Below are 13,761 nucleotides of genomic sequence, written 5' to 3' on the forward strand. Positions count from 1 at the left end.
GTTGTCCTCTCACGTTGCCCTGCTTCCTCCTCTTGGCTGTTGTTGTCCTCTCACGTTGCCCTGTTTCCTTCTCTTGGCTGGTGTTGTCCTCTCACGTTGCCCTGTTTCCTTCTCTTGGCTGTTGTTGTCTCTCTCACGTTGCCCTGCTTCCTCCTCTTGGCTGTTGTTGTCCTCTCACGTTGCCCTGTTTCCTTCTCTTGGCTGTTGTTGTCTCTCTCACGTTGCCCTGCTTCCTCCTCTTGGCTGTTGTTGTCCTCTCACGCTGTCCTGCTTCCTCCTCTTGGCTGGTGTTGTCCTCTCACGTTGTCCTGCTCCCTCCTCTTGGCTGTTGTTGTCCTCTCACGCTGTCCTGCTTCCTCCTCTTGTCTGCTGTTGTTGTCCTCTCACGTTGCCCTGCTTCCTCCTCTTGGCTGTTGTTGTCCTCTCACGTTGCCCTGCTTCCTCCTCTTGGCTGGTGTTGTCCTCTCACGTTGCCCTGTTTCCTTCTCTTGGCTGTTGTTGTCTCTCTCACGTTGCCCTGCTTCCTCCTCTTGGCTGTTGTTGTCCTCTCACGTTGCCCTGTTTCCTTCTCTTGGCTGTTGTTGTCTCTCTCACGTTGCCCTGCTTCCTCCTCTTGGCTGTTGTTGTCCTCTCACGCTGTCCTGCTTCCTCCTCTTGGCTGGTGTTGTCCTCTCACGTTGTCCTGCTCCCTCCTCTTGGCTGTTGTTGTCTCTCTCATGTTGTCCTGCTTCCTCCTCTTGGCTGTTGTTGTCCTCTCACGTTGCCCTGCTTCCTCCTCTTGGCTGCTGTTGTTGTCCTCTCACGTTGTCCTGCTTCCTCTTCTTGGTTGGTGTTGTCCTCTCACGTTGCCCTGCTTCCTCCTCTTGGCTGTTGTTGTCCTCTCTCGTTGCCCTGCTTCCTCCTGTTGGCTGGTGTTGTCCTCTCACGTTGCCCTGCTTCCTCCTCTTGGTTGTTGTTGCCTCTCACGTTGTCCTGCTTCCTCCTCTTGGTTGTTGTTGCCTCTCACGTTGTCCTGCTTCCTCCTCTTGGCTGTTGTTGTCCTCTCACATTGCCCTGCTTCCTCCTCTTGGTTGGTGTTGTCCCCTCACGTTGCCCTGCTTCCTCCTCTTGGCTGTTGTTGTCCTCTCGCGTTGCCCTGCTTCCTCCTCTTGGCTGTTGTTGTCCTCTCGCGTTGCCCTGCTTCCTCCTCTTGGCTGGTGTTGTCCTGCTTCCTCCTCTTGGCTGCTGTTGTTGTCCTCTCACGTTGTCCTGCTTCCTCCTCTTGGCTGGTGTTGTCCTGCTTCCTCCTCTTGGCTGGTGTTGTCCTCTCACGTTGCCCTGCTTCCTCCTCTTGGCTGTTGTTGTCCTCTCACATTGCCCTGCTTCCTCCTCTTGGCTGTTGTTGTCCTCTCACGTTGCCCTGCTTCCTCCTCTTGTTTGTTGTTGTCCTCTCACATTGCCCTGCTTCCTCCTCTTGGTTGGTGTTGTCCCCTCACGTTGTCCTGCTTCCTCCTCTTGGCTGTTGTTGTCCTCTCGCGTTGCCCTGCTTCCTCCTCTTGGCTGTTGTTGTCCTCTCACATTGCCCTGCTTCCTCCTCTTGGCTGTTGTCATCCTCTCACGTTGCCCTGCTTCCTCCTCTTGGCTGGTGTTGTCCTGCTTCCTCCTCTTGGCTGCTGTTGTTGTCCTCTCACGTTGCCCTGCTTCCTCCTCTTGGCTGTTGTTGTCCTCTCACGCTGTCCTGCTTCCTCCTCTTGGCTGTTGTTGTCTCTCTCACGTTGCCCTGCTTCCTCCTCTTGGCTGTTGTTGTCCTCTCACGTTGCCCTGCTTCCTCCTCTTGGCTGTTGTTGTCCTCTCACGTTGCCCTGCTTCCTTCTCTTGGCTGTTGTTGTCCTGCTTCCTCCTCTTGGCTGTTGTTGTCCTGCTTCCTCCTCTTGGCTGTTGTTGTCTCTCTCACGTTGCCCTGCTTCCTCCTCTTTGCTGTTGTTGTCCTCTCACGTTGCCCTGCTTCCTCCTCTTGGCTGGTGTTGTCCTCTCACGTTGCCCTGCTTCCTTCTCTTGGCTGTTGTTGTCCTGCTTCCTCCTCTTGGTTGCTGTTGTTGTCCTCTCACGTTGTCCTGCTTCCTCCTCTTGGCTGTTGTTGTCCTCTCACATTGTCCTGCTTCCTCCTCTTGGCTGTTGTTGTCCTCTCACGTTGTCCTGCTTCCTCCTCTTGGCTGGTGTTGTCCTCTCACGTTGCCCTGCTTCCTTCTCTTGGCTGTTGTTGTCCTGCTTCCTCCTCTTGGTTGCTGTTGTTGTCCTCTCACGTTGTCCTGCTTCCTCCTCTTGGCTGGTGTTGTCCTCTCACGTTGTCCTGCTTCCTCCTCTTGGCTGTTGTTGTCCTCTCACATTGTCCTGCTTCCTCCTCTTGGCTGTTGTCTCTCTCACGTTGCTCTGCTTCCTCCTCTTGGCTGGTGTTGTCCTCTCACGTTGCTCTGCTTCCTCCTCTTGGCTGGTGTTGTCCTCTCACGTTGCCCTGCTTCCTCCTCTTGGCTGTTGTTGTCCTCTCATGTTGCCCTGCTTCCTTCTCTTGGCTGTTGTTGTCCTCTCACGTTGTGGACCAGTGGTTTGGTGTCCCAAATGACCCTTTATTTGTTGCTTTTTGCCTGCATCAAACCCATACACTTATCTCAGCCAGGGACGCTCCACACTATGCTTAGTGTAGCCATGAGGCAAAATGGTTCGTCAGAGGGAATCTTGAGCTGCTTTAACTCCTCCAAGTCATTCAGTGTTCCTGCCATTTATATGTAAGTGGTTTATGCTTGGGGAGAAGGGGGATCTGTGAGGTCCAGAACTTTCTATATAAATCCATCAGCGTTAGGCTTTGTACAGATTGTTGATATAAATTCTGGCCTCTACCTATTGCTATGGAATAATTGCTGTGTCTGTGGTAGTCGTACATGTAGATTCATTCTGATCCATCTACTGGTTTTATCTGGTCCAATCTCTGGCTCCTGGGATTGTTCTCAGCTTTATCTTTATGACCATTGTCCATATCCCTGTATAATCTCACATGTATATTATATCTGTACATCCAGCACTGATCTATATACTATAAAGTCCTACAAATTTCTTATTAGGTGACGATCTGCCGGGAGAAATCCTACTGGATGAGGAAGGACACAACCTACCCCTAGATCTGAGAGGTAAGTGCACTGTTAGGTCTGCTCTCAAGTCAACCATTACAGACTCGTATTGGATAGAAGTCTAATTCTTAAATATTTCTCGTCCCAGTAGCTATTAGTTATAGTGATGGCCCCCAGTAGCTATTATTCACAGTGATACCCACTGTAGCCACAATAAAACCCCCAGTAGCCAATAGTCATAGCGATCCCCACAAAAATGACCCCAGTAGCCAGTAGTCACAGTGTTTGACCTTTATAGTTAGTGATGGCCCCCAGTAGCCAATAGCTACAGGGATGGCCCCCAGTAGCCAATAGCCACAGGGATGGCCATTCGCATGTGTTTGTATACAAACAGATATGTAATTGTCCTTGGACCACCCAGTGCATTTTAAATCCGTTACAAATCAGAATCCAAACGCTAACATGTGACACCACCCTGAGGCCTCTTGATGTATCCGTTGGGCAAAGCAGTCGCCGGGCAAAACGTTGCCAAGTCCAACCTGGTGTAGTTTTGCGTAAAAACCATCAAACAAAAGTTTGCAGGCTTTTCAAAAGAATTTAGGTGCGCGCCTCTACAGCCCTTCAGGGCCACATGTCAAACTCCCTCCCCCCCAGCCTGTGAACCCTCTTTATATACCTGCAACCTGTTGCATGTTCAGTCTTGTTAAGGAGATCGCACTGGTTTCGGACGCCATCCTGACTTAAGAAATCCCAGAATAAGGGACTGTCCGCTGTCTTAGATACAGCGGCCATGTTCCCTGACCATTGTCAAGTTAATGTCATGATTCAAACCTCATTTTATGTAACCTGTTTGGCTAATACCCTGTGACATGTAATGAGAAGCCAGTCTGTCCTCGATGCTGCATGATATTAGGATTCTGGAGCCACTTATCTCCTGCTGGCAGAGGAAATTAGTATAAACAATATCTGGGAAAAGGTCCCTGAGAACTGAGCACAATTAATTAACTTTTTGTAGAATGTATTAGAGGGCGGCTGTAGTACATTTATACTAAGCCTATAGCATCCAAGCCCCTTATCTCCTCGTCACGCCACCAATGCTGACTCTTCTGTCTTTTTATACATGCAGCTGTGATTAAACAGGAGAAGATCTTTACATACACTAAGAGACTGACGTGTGTCTTGATTTTATGTTCAAGCCCCGGGGCAGTCATGAAATATTTAATTTGGAGTCACTGTACAACATGAAAGGTGTTTAGGCCTAGATAAAAATAAAGGTTAAATACTGATTCCTGGAAGTAAAACAGTCTGGCAGATAACAAGCTTCAGGCCCCTTCACACGTCTCTTGTTCTTGTGTTTTAATTCCACGTGAGAAGGCAAAAGGGAGGGGCTCATTCCAGAACAAAAGCGTTTCAGTAGAAACACATATGTGTTCTGGCAAAGCCCCCCCTTTTGTGGTTTCCAATGCAGTTAAAACGCATCAAAATAACTAAGTGTGAATGGGCCAGTATTCTGCAGGACTGTTGTACACGTCCCCAATCACTTCTATGGACTCATGCACATGGCTGTGAATTTCATAGCCCTGTGTATGAGGCGACTGCCTGAGCTGCAAATGACAGAGCAGGTCCTAACCATGTTCGCAGTTCAGGCTATTATTATGTACTTACATCCCAATGTCAAACAATGTCCAAACAACGATCCATGGGACCATTGTTTTCATCCCAAGAACTGCACAAGTGTATTATCCAGGAAGCCTGAGGCTGCCTTCACATTTTGGGGCTCATCTACTACGGGTCGCGCTGTACACTTTGGTTGGACAATGCACATACTTCGTGGCTAAAACATCTTGCACAGGTATTTAAGAAGTGTCTGCCCTGGGGATCGCGGTGCATGCGACCCTTGTGTGATGCAGCTGCACTAGTCTCCATGCGACACAACTTAGGGGGCGGGCTGTCAGACGTTCCGACTGATTCGGACCAAATGCCGTATTTAACTTTTAAATTGTGTTGCACTCCGTAAGTTAAAGATGAACCACAAAAAAGTTGCTGGACTCCGTCTGACCTGAGCGGGAAGCGACACATTCATGATATCAGCCGCACGATCTTGGTGATTAGTTGCATAGCTTATAGCCAGACAATGCACTTTCAGTGAACTCGAGTGACCTAGTAAGTAAATGTGCCCCATTATGTTTTTTTTTTGTTGCATTCTGTTGGGTTACAATGCAATTAGAGGTTTGTGTGTCTTTCAAAAAGGCAACATATCAATGTTGTGTTTTTGCTTTAATTTTGTATTTTTAAAAGGCAAACCTCTAAATGCATCGCTACAAAATGGCAAAACGACATGCATTTAAATGGAAGAGAAACAGGATCCTCTTTCCCAATGCGTTGAAAACGCAACAAAAACACAATGGGGCTCATTTACTAAGGGCTTTGCACCACACTATAGTCCGGTGAAGTGTCTGCGCTGGGATTGTGGCGCAGGCGATCCTTTTGTGGTGCAGCTGCGCTGCTTCCATGTGACACAAATTAGGGGGCGTGGCATCAGACAGTCTGACTGATTTGGACTGAGCACCTTATTTGACTTTTAAATTTTGTTGCATGCTCTATGTTAAAGTCGCACCACAAAAAAGATGCTGAACTCTGTCGGACCTTAGCGGGGAAGCGACACATTGATAATTTCAGGCACACGATCTTAGTGAATCGCTGCATGCAGCATAATAGACGCACAATGCACTTTCAGTGAACTCGAGTGACCTGGTAAGTAAATGTGCCCCAATGTGTGAACACAGCCACAGGCTGCATTCACACCTTGCATTTGCATCACGTTTAGAAACACAATGAAAATATACATGGGGTGGTTTGCCTGTTTCATTGAAGCAGTAGCTGGGCCTCCCAAATATATTTTACTGGTGGACCCTAGGCTCCAACCCTGCAGCCACTTATCATCCCCTTTATTTTCTGTTGTTTCCATAGAAATCCAGAACCAGCACAAGAAACATTTATATGAGAAAACTGAGAATCTGATAGAGAATAAACCTCCGAGATGTAACCAGGAGGAGGAGAGTTTTCCCTTCTGCACACGTTATGTGACCCTCATCATTGTCTCCACTCATCACTTTAGGGAACGCTCTGAGAATGAGCTCATAGCGACCGGGGCAAGACATGAGGAATATGTAAAGAAGAAACATCATGAATTACAACGTATTTCCCCCAACAAGATGTTCCGCTGGTGCCACCGGTCCAGACTGGTACCACATATGGTGCTGGTGAGCGGAGTGCCCGGGGTAGGGAAGACCACGCTGATGCAGAAGATTGTCTATGACTGGGTGAAGGGCGATCTCTATCAAAGATTCTCTTTTGTCTTCTTCTTCAAATTCCGTGAACTGAACAGATGGGATAAGGTTAGTCTGGAGACCCTGATCCTTCATCATTACCCATATCTGTGGCAGCAGCTCGGGAACATCCTACAAGATCCAGAGAAACTTCTCTTTATATTTGATGGATTAGATGAAAGCAATCAGACAATGGATTTCACATCCCGTCACTTGTGCTCCGACCCTAAACAGCCGGAACGTTGTGGTCACATTGTGGTCAGTTTGGTGAGAAAGTCTCTTCTTAATGGTTGTTCTGTTCTGATGACCAGTCGCCCGACCAGACTGGCATCAATAGATTGTAGGGATTTCCAGCGAATGGTAGAAATCAGTGGATTCTTCACAGAAGAAAGAAAGATTTACTTTGACAATTTCTTCCGTGACCCTGAACTGGCAGAAAAGGCTTTTACCTATGTGAGGCAGAATGACACATTGTACACGTTCTGTTACCTCCCGTCCTACTGCTGGATCATCTGTACAGTATTATCCAGGAGCTTCCAGACCACAAGTAGTGACCAGCAGGTCTCATTATTACCCAGAACCGTGACCCAGCTCTTTGCCATATTTGTCGCCAACATCCTGTCCAATCACAGCCTGGAGAAAAGTGGCGCCCAGAAGCTCCTGCAGTCCATCGGATGGATGGCAGAACATGGGGTCATGAATCACACGATTATATTTGATGATCGGGATCTGGAATCTTTCCATGTGGACAATAAGTCAAAGCTCTTATCAAGTTTCCTGATGGAATCGGAGGAACCTGTGTCCTATTCCTTCTTACATCTCACTGTCCAGGAATTCTTCTCTGCCTTTGTGCATTATGCCGATTATTCTCCTGAGAAGTTACAGGAATCACTAGAAGAAGCCAAATCCTATCCTGATGGACGTGGTGAGATGTTCCTCCGCTTCCTGTGTGGTCTATCAGATGCCACCACCAGGTCACTACTAACCGGATACCTGGACACACCAGCAGTTCAGGCCTCCAGAGACGTCATCACTTGGCTGAAGAACTTCATTACAGGAGGAGGAGGAGAAGAAGAGAGGCTGGAGGAAAGTGAATATATATCATTTTAGGCACTAGATAGCACTTGTTTCACTTTGTATCATTTTAGGCACTAGATAGCACTTGTTTCACTTTGTATCATTTTAGGCACTCAGGTACTTTGTTGCTGTTTTCCTTTTGTATCATAAAAGAAACATGCTACTATTGGGCCCAGTACAATCAGTACCTCTTGTTACATGCTTCTTGTTGGGCTGTGTTTACAGGTGTGTTTTTAGGATTTATACTATATTTTCCCATGCGTGCATTCTAGATAATAGCATGCTTGATAATGTCTTTATGGAAAAGGTGAAACGTTGCTGTTTGATGGTGGAATAAAAATCTACTATTTTTCCTTGGAGTGCTGCTTCCTCACTTGCTACAGCTGAATGGGGTTTGTGTCAGAACCTTTTTTAAGACCTGCACCCGCTTTACCTCTACATGTTGCCGCTCTACATCATTTGTTTTCTATCTTACACATCTATTACCACTTAGTTTACATCATGCCATATGCAATCATTTTTTGAAGGCAACAAGTCAAAATTATTACACGGATGATGAAGAATCTTTGACCATATCAGAAACTACAATTTCTTCTTTACAGGTAAATGAAAACATTTTTGAGTAATTTGTCATGTAAGTTTGATTATTAAATTAACTAAATGTCTATTCTTTTAACTACATCTTCAAGCTGTCTCAGCAAGGGGAATCAAGCGAGGAAGACCCTGGCCACGGTCCAGAATATGATGCGGTAATTGATATTTATGCTTCTTCATATGATGCTAGAGTTTAAAGGGTTTTTTTCCACGATTCAAAGTTAGGCCCTATCCACAGGATCGAGCCTAACTTGCTGATCCTGTGGATCGGACCTAACTCGATTTGTGGGAAAACCCCTTTAATAGCAGATTGTTAGATTCATAGCTCATTTTACTGAACAAGAAGCACACAATTTCATCTACTGTGCAGTGGTAGTGCTGGGCTATAGCAGGTTAGTGCCCATTTATTGAGATGGCTGCTGAGCTACAATACACATAGGAAAGGCCAATCTGCTTCCTGCACAAAAGCTGTTAAATTAGCAGATTAAAGGGGCTATGTGAGACACCACTACCCCCCAAAATTAATGCCATGCGTAGTGCATGTGCAGTGTGTGTTAAGTTTATGTGCATTGTGTACAGATTGGGGGTCATTTACTAAAGGCCCGAATTTTACCGTTTAGCGCAGATTTTCCCTGAATTGCCCCGGGTTTTCGGCGCACGCGATCGGATTGTGGCGCATCGGCGCCGGCATGCACGCGACAGAAATCGGGGGTCGTGGCCGTCGGAAAACCTGTCGGATTCGAAAAAACCGCCATATTTTTTTTAAAAAATGTGTCGCTTGACATGCAGTTACCTGCACCCAGGCTAGCTTGGTGAACTTCAGTGAACTCCGACGGACTTCAGCGCAGCAGCGACACCTGGTGGACAATCGGGCGCACTACCTTAGTGAATCGCCGGAAGACACGAACCAGCATCGGAGAACCCGTCGCTGGATCGCGAATGGACCAGGTGAGTAAATCTGCAGTGTATAGTATGTGTGTACAGAGTATGTGCAATATGTACAGAATATTTGCAGTGTGTACTGAGTGTATAATGTAGGTTCAGTGTGTGCTAAGTGTATGTGCAGTGTGTGCTGAGTTTATAGTATATGTACTGAGTTTATAGTATATGTGCAGTATGTACTGAGTTTATAGTATATGTGCAGTATGTACGGAGTTTATAGTATATGTGCAGTGTGTACTGAGCGCAGTGTATGCTAGGTGTGTGTGCAGTGTGTACTGAGTGTATAGTGTATGCGCAGTGTGTACTGAGTGTATGCGCAGTGTGTACTGAGTGTATGCGCAGTGTGTACTGAGTGTATGCGCAGTGTGTGCTAAGTGTATGTGCAGTGTGTACTGAGTGTATGTGCAGTGTGTGCTAAGTGTATGTGCAGTGTGTACTGAGTGTATAGTGTATGTGCAGTGTATGCTAAGTGTTGGTTCAGTGTGTACTGAGTGTATAGTGTATGTGCAGTGTGTATCGAGTGTATAGTGTGTGTGGAGTGTGTATTGAGTGTACGGTGTATGTGCAGTGTGTACTGATTGTATAGTGTATGTGCAGTGTATGCTAAGTGTGTGTTCAGTGTGTACTGAGTGTATAGAGTGTGTTCAGTGTGTACTGAGTGTATAGAGTGTGTTCAGTGTGTACTGAGTGTACAGTGTGTGTGCAGTGTGTAATGAGTGTACGGTGTATGTGCAGTGTGTACTGAGTGTACGGTGTATGTGCAGTGTGTACTGTGTGTACGGTGTATGTGCAGTGTGTACTGAGTGTATAGTGTATGTGCAATGTATGCTAAGTGTGTGTTCAGTGTGTACTGAGTGTATAGTGTGTGTGTAGTGTGTACTGAGTGTACAGTGTATGTGCAGTGTGTACTGAGTGTATAGTGTATGTGCAATGTATGCTAAGTGTGTGTTCAGTGTGTACTGAGTGTATAGTGTGTGTGTAGTGTGTACTGAGTGTACAGTGTATGTGCAGTGTGTACACACTGCAGTGAGTACACACTGCACATACACCGCACACTCAATGCACACTGCCCATACACCGCACACTCAATGCACACTGCCCATACACCGCACACTCAATGCACACTGCCCATACACCGCACACTGGGTAACCACTGCCCATACACCGCACACTCAGTGCACACTGCCCATACACCGTACACTGGGTAACCACTGCCCATACACCGTGCACTGGGTAACCACTGCACATACACCGTGCACTGGGTAACCACTGCACATACACCGTGCACTGGGTAACCACTGCACATACACCGTACACTGGGTAACCACTGCACATACACCGTGCACTCAGCACACTCTGCACATACACTGTACACTGGGTAACCACTGCCCATACACCGTGCACTGGGTAACCACTGCCCATACACCGTACACTGGGTAACCACTGCCCATACACCGTGCACTGGGTAACCACTGCACATACACCGTACACTGGGTAACCACTGCACATACACCGTACACTGGGTAACCACTGCACATACACCGTGCACTGGGTAACCACTGCACATACACCATACACTCAGCACACTCTGCACATACACTGTGCACTAAGTGTACGGTGTATGTGCAGTGTGTATTGAATGTACGGTGTATGTGCAGTGTGTATTGAGTGTACGGTGTATGTGCAGTGTGTACTGAGTGTATAGTGTATGTGCAGTGTGTATCGAGTGTATAGTGTGTGTGCAGTGTGTACAGAGTGTACGGTGTATGTGCAGTGTGTACAGAGTGTACGGTGTATGTGCAGTGTGTGCTAAGTGTATGCGCAGTGTGTACTGAGTGTATAGTGTATGCGCAGTGTGTACTGAGTGTATAGTGTATGCGCAGTGTGTACTGAGTGTATGCGCAGTGTGTACTGAGTATATGCTCAGTGTGTACTGAGTGTAAGCGCAGTGTGTACTGAGTGTAAGCGCAGTGTGTACTGAGTGTAAGCGCAGTGTGTACTGAGTGTAAGCGCAGTGTGTACTGAGTGTAAGCGCAGTGTGTACTGAGTGTAAGCGCAGTGTGTACTGAGTGTAAGCGCAGTGTGTACTGAGTGTAAGCGCAGTGTGTACTGAGTGTAAGCGCAGTGTGTACTGAGTGTAAGCGCAGTGTGTACTGAGTGTAAGCGCAGTGTGTACTGAGTGTAAGCGCAGTGTGTACTGAGTGTAAGCGCAGTGTGTACTGAGTGTAAGCGCAGTGTGTACTGAGTGTAAGCGCAGTGTGTACTGAGTGTAAGCGCAGTGTGTACTGAGTGTAAGCGCAGTGTGTACTGAGTGTAAGCGCAGTGTGTACTGAGTGTAAGCGCAGTGTGTACTGAGTGTAAGCGCAGTGTGTACTGAGTGTAAGCGCAGTGTGTACTGAGTGTAAGCGCAGTGTGTACTGAGTGTAAGCGCAGTGTGTACTGAGTGTAAGCGCAGTGTGTACTGAGTGTAAGCGCAGTGTGTACTGAGTGTAAGCGCAGTGTGTACTGAGTGTAAGCGCAGTGTGTACTGAGTGTAAGCGCAGTGTGTACTGAGTGTAAGCGCAGTGTGTACTGAGTGTAAGCGCAGTGTGTACTGAGTGTAAGCGCAGTGTGTACTGAGTGTATGCGCAGTGTGTACTGAGTGTATGCGCAGTGTGTACTGAGTGTATGTGCAGTGTGTACTGAGTGTATAGTGTATGTGCAGTGTATGCTAAGTGTTGGTTCAGTGTGTACTGAGTGTATAGTGTATGTGCAGTGTGTATCGAGTGTATAGTGTGTGTGCAGTGTGTATCGAGTGTATAGTGTGTGTGGAGTGTGTACTGAGTGTATAGTGTGTGTGTAGTGTGTACTGAGTGTACAGTGTATGTGCAGTGTGTACACACTGCAGTGAGTACACACTGCACATACACCGCACACTCAATGCACACTGCCCATACACCGCACACTCAATGCACACTGCCCATACACCGTACACTGGGTAACCACTGCCCATACACCGCACACTCAGTGCACACTGCCCATACACCGTGCACTGGGTAACCACTGCCCATACACTGCCCATATTTGTAATACTGGAAATGTAATACTCCTCCTCGGCTAAAAATACTCCCCAAAAATAGGAGTATTATTACCTTTCTGGGAAAATTGTCTCTTCATATGGGAGAAAGATGCCTTATTGGCTTGTAATGTTCTTAGACCAGGTTGCAACACAACCTGATTGTGGAGCATAAAATTTCAAACTAACAATTTTTATTAGGCAGATGTTTAGAAGCCAGTACAAACATCACAACAGTGATCATCTACACCATGAACTCACACTTTCATTTTACCCACAGAACCCTGTGTATGACTGGCAGTTGATCCTCAAAGCTACAGGGCTACAATTTAAATGATAATAAAAATCTATTTTTAATTTGTATTTATTTGTCTTTTTTAGGAACTACAGTGGCTAATATCAAGTCTATGTGATAGACCTGACCAAGGGGATTCAGATAATGGACATTGCTTCCAAAATGATCCTCGTTGGGGCCCTGGGGAAGAAAGACCAGAACCAGAGGGGGATCCTGAAGGAAGACTTCTTGGCACAGCCTGGTGTTCCTGTACCCTTTGTCACACTATGCCAAGTGTATCTGAAAGTTTTTGTTGCAAAGAATCTGAGGAATTACACGAACTTCCATGTGTAAATGAAAAATGTATTACTGAAAATGCTGGCTTCATAGAGCAGTGTACTTTAAAAGAACACTTGCAAAGGTTTATCACCTTCCTCAGACCCCAACATCGCCATTATTATGACATAAATGATAACCGGTAAGTAATTATTATGGAATAAAATTATTTGTAGTTCTTTCAATATATGTTATGCTTATTATTTGATGTTTTAATACAATTTAATATTTTAACTTTTATTCTTCCACACAGAGCATTGCGTCTGGCCTCATATCGCTGTTTCACCATGTGGGTACATGGCATTTTGGGGAAACATAACAGAGTCCCTATTCCAGCATGTGTCATATGCAAAATCAGAGACCTTTACCCAGATCCAAATGGACAATACACAGGTTTCCAATATTACGTTGATGTTAATCCAGATTTATTTGATATGGACCTAAACTTCTGAGGCTGGTTTGATATGTTTTTGCATGACACTTTTATGTTAAAATTTTTAAATAAAATGTGTTAAGATTCTACATAAGTTTCTGTTTATTTATTTTATAGTCTCTTCTATTTTATACTCTTGTGGTGTTTCCAATATATATTTTAACCTATAGTGTAATAATATGCAAATTTATATTTAAAAATATTCTAGACCATATTTTAGCTGTAATTGTTAGTGAAGGGTAACAATTGTGATAACAAAGTGTGCAATATTGTTTAATAATAAAACTTTATTACCGGGTTGTGATCGGATACATGTCACATAAATATTCAAACATTTAGTAAGAATAGTTTTGGTTTGACTGGCAATCACAAAGAGGGTACATTACACCACAGGTGGTTGTCCACTCCTATGCTCTGTCCATTCAAAGGAAATCTACCATCAAAATCCATCATGATAAAATAAAGTGCACTTACTCATAGATCCAGGCACAGGGACTGTGGTAATCTTCCATCTAAAATGAACTTTTATATTTATGCCAACGATAGATGGGGATTTTTACAGAGCTCCTCCATGCTGTAGCTCCACAGGCTGTCACACTATAATATAATCCCTCAGCACT

At 45.8% G+C, this 13,761-nt stretch overlaps 1 protein-coding gene and 1 pseudogene across 1 annotated transcript; both read left to right on the top strand.

The window, feature by feature from the left end:
• The first annotated feature begins 3,095 nt into the window (after window positions 1–3,095).
• Window positions 3,096–13,761, top strand: part of LOC140112299 (NACHT, LRR and PYD domains-containing protein 12-like) — a 33,021-nt pseudogene continuing 22,355 nt past the window's right edge.
• Window positions 7,546–13,369, top strand: LOC140112296 (uncharacterized). The gene is made up of 5 exons (XM_072132447.1): window positions 7,546–7,732; window positions 8,035–8,109; window positions 8,197–8,256; window positions 12,480–12,850; window positions 12,962–13,369. The coding sequence occupies exons 1-5, from the start codon at window positions 7,706–7,708 to the stop codon at window positions 13,158–13,160; spliced, it is 732 nt and encodes a 243-aa protein (XP_071988548.1). The 5' UTR covers window positions 7,546–7,705; the 3' UTR covers window positions 13,161–13,369.

This window comes from Engystomops pustulosus, unplaced genomic scaffold (assembly GCF_040894005.1).
Source record: "Engystomops pustulosus unplaced genomic scaffold, aEngPut4.maternal MAT_SCAFFOLD_680, whole genome shotgun sequence".
Taxonomy (NCBI): Eukaryota; Metazoa; Chordata; class Amphibia; order Anura; family Leptodactylidae; genus Engystomops; species Engystomops pustulosus.

Coding starts and splice junctions, on each gene's coding strand:
- LOC140112296 (XM_072132447.1), top strand. CDS start 7,706: ATGCTTCTTGTTGGGCTGTGTTTACAG. Junction 7,733..8,034: donor TTGTTGGGCTGTGTTTACAG/GTGTGTTTTTAG, acceptor CATTTTTTGAAG/GCAACAAGTCAAAATTATTA. Junction 8,110..8,196: donor CTACAATTTCTTCTTTACAG/GTAAATGAAAAC, acceptor TACATCTTCAAG/CTGTCTCAGCAAGGGGAATC.